The sequence below is a fragment of the Megascapheus bottae genome, chromosome 9 (genome assembly GCF_031878675.1).
Source record: "Megascapheus bottae isolate mThoBot1 chromosome 9, mThoBot2.hap1, whole genome shotgun sequence".
In the NCBI taxonomy this organism is placed as follows: Eukaryota; Metazoa; Chordata; class Mammalia; order Rodentia; family Geomyidae; genus Megascapheus; species Megascapheus bottae.
Genome location: NC_143517.1, coordinates 18,825,822 through 18,829,098, shown reverse-complemented (window position 1 = coordinate 18,829,098; position 3,277 = coordinate 18,825,822). Strand labels below are relative to the sequence as shown.

The window sequence follows — 3,277 nt, the reverse complement described above, 5'->3', positions numbered from 1 at the left end:
ATTTCCACATAGTGTTAAACCAACTTGGAGCCCTTTGCATCTCCTCAGGTGTTGGTTTACCTCTGCTCTGTCTTTCCTGACATCAGAAAGCAGGTCCATGTAGAAATCATTCAATGGAGAATGTTCTACCTTGTGCTGACTTTAGGATAGTTTTACAAGCTGGGCTGATATGGAAATCAGGACTGTTCTTGTGAGGAATGGTTGTATCATAAAAAATGGTTAAGTTCACTTCTCTGAAACAGGTAAAGTTTAAACACTTTATTTCAAGAAATAATTGCTTCTAGACTTTCCTGAAGCCAGAATTGTTCTATAAAAGTATCACAGAGAATTGTACAAGATTAAACAAAAACATAGTATGCTTCCTAAGTGAATTTTTTTAACAAAGCACATCATTCATGACCATAAATATGTTTATTCTGTCATTCAGCAGATGACACACACATCTGATAAACAGCTAGTTAATTTTAACATATGTACAAAACCTATGATAAAGACTTAAAGTTACCAAAGTTCAACTATGACATATTAAAGTTTCTTTAAAAGGGTTTACTTTTAAACACTTAAAGAAAACATAGTGAATCTTCTTGCTGGCATTTAAAACAAGAACATTTTTAAGAATCTAAATTTTTGGAAAGCAATTTTGAAATGAATGCCTTATAAAAGAAATCAGGACTAATGACCATCTTAAAAATATTCTTCTCACTTAGTTTTGTAAAGTTAACGTCCCTCAGGGTGTATTTAAATTGTGGAGCAATCAGGAGTGTATTGAAAAAAAAATGTCTTCCATAAATCCAAAATGATCCATAGCTCCTCAACACTTAAACTTTATTAATCAAGCCAAGAAAAGTAAAGCTGAAATTAAATTGTCTTTAGTTTTTTCTCTTCATTCTGTTAAGGAAACAATCAAAAGTTAACAATTTTAAGCATAAGGTGAACAACTTGAGGCTAGCACAGAGAGATCAGGCAATTTTTGTTGTGTTTACTTATTTATTTTCACTGCCAACATTATTAGCCATGCCTTTCTGCTAATCAAGTTTAGCAAGTCGAGGTAAAACACATGCAATATTATTCTGGCAAAAGCATACATTAAACAATATGTGATCCATACTGTGTGTTCTCTGGGCTTCTTTGACTTTCTCACATTGAGACACCACAGTGTGACCATGATAGGCCTGAAAAATGTAACAGTAACACAACCCAAAATAGACATGGCATTCCAATCTCAAAGTGCAAAAAACATCGAAGCAAAAATGATGACATTGAAAAGTTCCAGTGGTTAAAAAAAAAAAAAGATCAGAATTCCATTGTGCAGGCAGTTAATGAGTGTTGACAGATTCACCAGAGAGAGAGAGAGAATCAAGTTTTAGGGACTTAGAAGGCACAATTCTAGCCATTTTGACTGGACAACCTTTATATACGCATAGTCCTACAATAATGAGACAATAATACTGTTTTAGTACCAAGAAACAACACAAGAAATTTAAAAAAAAATCCCCCTCCAACCTTTCTTTTTACTCCTGGAAAATACTGGATTGCAATGAGTCCCAATGTGACTATCACTTGCTCACATGATTTCAACTGCACAGGTAGCTTGGAATGTTGGTAAATACAATTGCCATTATTCATTTACCAATAAAGAAATACTGAGATTGGAGTCAGGGAACAGAGGTGAGAGGAGCGGAGGCACTGCCTTCTAAATACTGTCGGCTGTCCTTTGTGTAACTCTTCACCTTGGTCAGCTTCCTCTCCACCCTGCTGGAAAGAACAGGCTGCTGTAGGGTGGACATGTTGAGTGTCTGATGAACAAAGTTTCCATCAGGATGCACAGGAAGATACAGCTGATCTTCAAGAACATCTTCTCCTGGCTCATCAGACTGAGGAAGTGCTCCCTGATGCCTGCGACTGGGCTGCAGCCAGGGATTGAGCGGAAGCGCGAGCTCTGTCATGCCATTGCCGCTGAAAGCGCTTTCAAGCTGGCTGATCTCTTTCTGTTCCATCCATGTTTCAGTTTGACCAATTCTCCAGTGTTCAGAATTCCAAGGATTCACTTCTGGAATGTCGTTATTCCATTCAAGTTTACTCTCCGGACTTAACATTGGTTGGTTCAAATACCGAGGCTGAAGGTCGTCTGGCAAGGTCAAATGAGGTACTTCTCCCACCATAGGACTTGGGTCTTCATCTGACTCTGCTGAAGCCATTTCCCCTGGCATTGAGAGCTCAGCAGAGGCAGCCAAGAACCCATCACTTTGAGCAGGTCGAGTCTGGCTTGTTTCATTTTGCTCAGAGTGACTGCTCAGCAGTGCAAATACTCTATCTACACCCTTCAAGTAATTAGTCCAGTCCAGCAGACTAAGGCTATAGTTGTGTCTGTCCTCATAGATGCTTTCATTCACACTGTATAACTCCTCCAAGGCTTGCCAGTTGGTGTCTGCAGGCAGGCTAACCTTCCCATCCATCCCAGAGTTGTCCTCTGTGGAAAGAGGAAAAAGGCTTCATCAGTGCAAAACTTGTTTCCTACTTCACTGGACAAGTAAGTACCTTATTCTATTTTCTTTATTGTTCAATGAATCAGTTTAAAATAGAACACTAAAAAGTAGGTGCCCCTAGACATGTCTTACCAAGCAGTAGCCTTACTCAAAGGTGACTGAGTGACAAAAAGTTCAGTCAAGTGAAAACCTTTGTACATATGCATCAGCTGGTCATCGAATAGATCTCGCCTCTCTGTCATACCTGTTGTGGGATTCAGGGTTTATTCCTGTCATTTTTAACGGGGGGGTATGAGCATGAGGCTGTTTGAACCTTGGTCCTTCTTTTGTCAAATGTGACAAATGCATTTTTATTTATGGCTGGCTGGATTTCAAAGTATTTTAACATAATAGGCAATGTACAGTACAAAATCTTTATTTTATATTCTCTGGTACTCACTGTAAAAGCACATTTGAGCATCATTAATCTCAAATCAAATGCATATGCATCTTCAAACTGGATCTTTTTCTTTAATTTTTTTTTTGCCTAAAGGTCTACACTGTAGATAGATCTATGCTTTTAATAAATCTCCATCTAAGTAGTTTTCACAGAGAAGAGAGCATTTTTCTCCCCCTCATATCTGCATACAACATCAGGAGGTCTATTGCCCTGGAACAAAACAAAACAAAACAAATCCCTTTTCTCAGTGTGTTGAAGTAGCATTTAGAAAGGCTTATCACTAACTTCGATTAGTACAGATGAACTACTCATAAAGCAAGACAAAGCAGCAAGAAAAACTAGTAAGACCACC

The 3,277-nt window shown here is 38.2% G+C and overlaps 1 protein-coding gene across 5 annotated transcripts in view; it reads right to left on the bottom strand.

The window, feature by feature from the left end:
• Positions 1-281: 281 nt before the first annotated feature.
• Sulf1 (sulfatase 1) overlaps positions 282-3,277 on the bottom strand; it is a 173,397-nt gene continuing 170,401 nt past the window's right edge. For 4 of the 5 annotated variants that reach the window (XM_090338922.1, XM_090338925.1, XM_090338923.1 and 1 more), the window contains one exon: positions 282-2,470. In XM_090338922.1, the coding sequence (XP_090195048.1) occupies positions 1,656-2,470 (815 nt within the window). In that variant the 3' untranslated portion in view covers positions 282-1,655. The remainder of the gene's footprint in view (positions 2,471-3,277) is intronic. The other variant, XM_090338927.1, reaches the window with a different exon arrangement.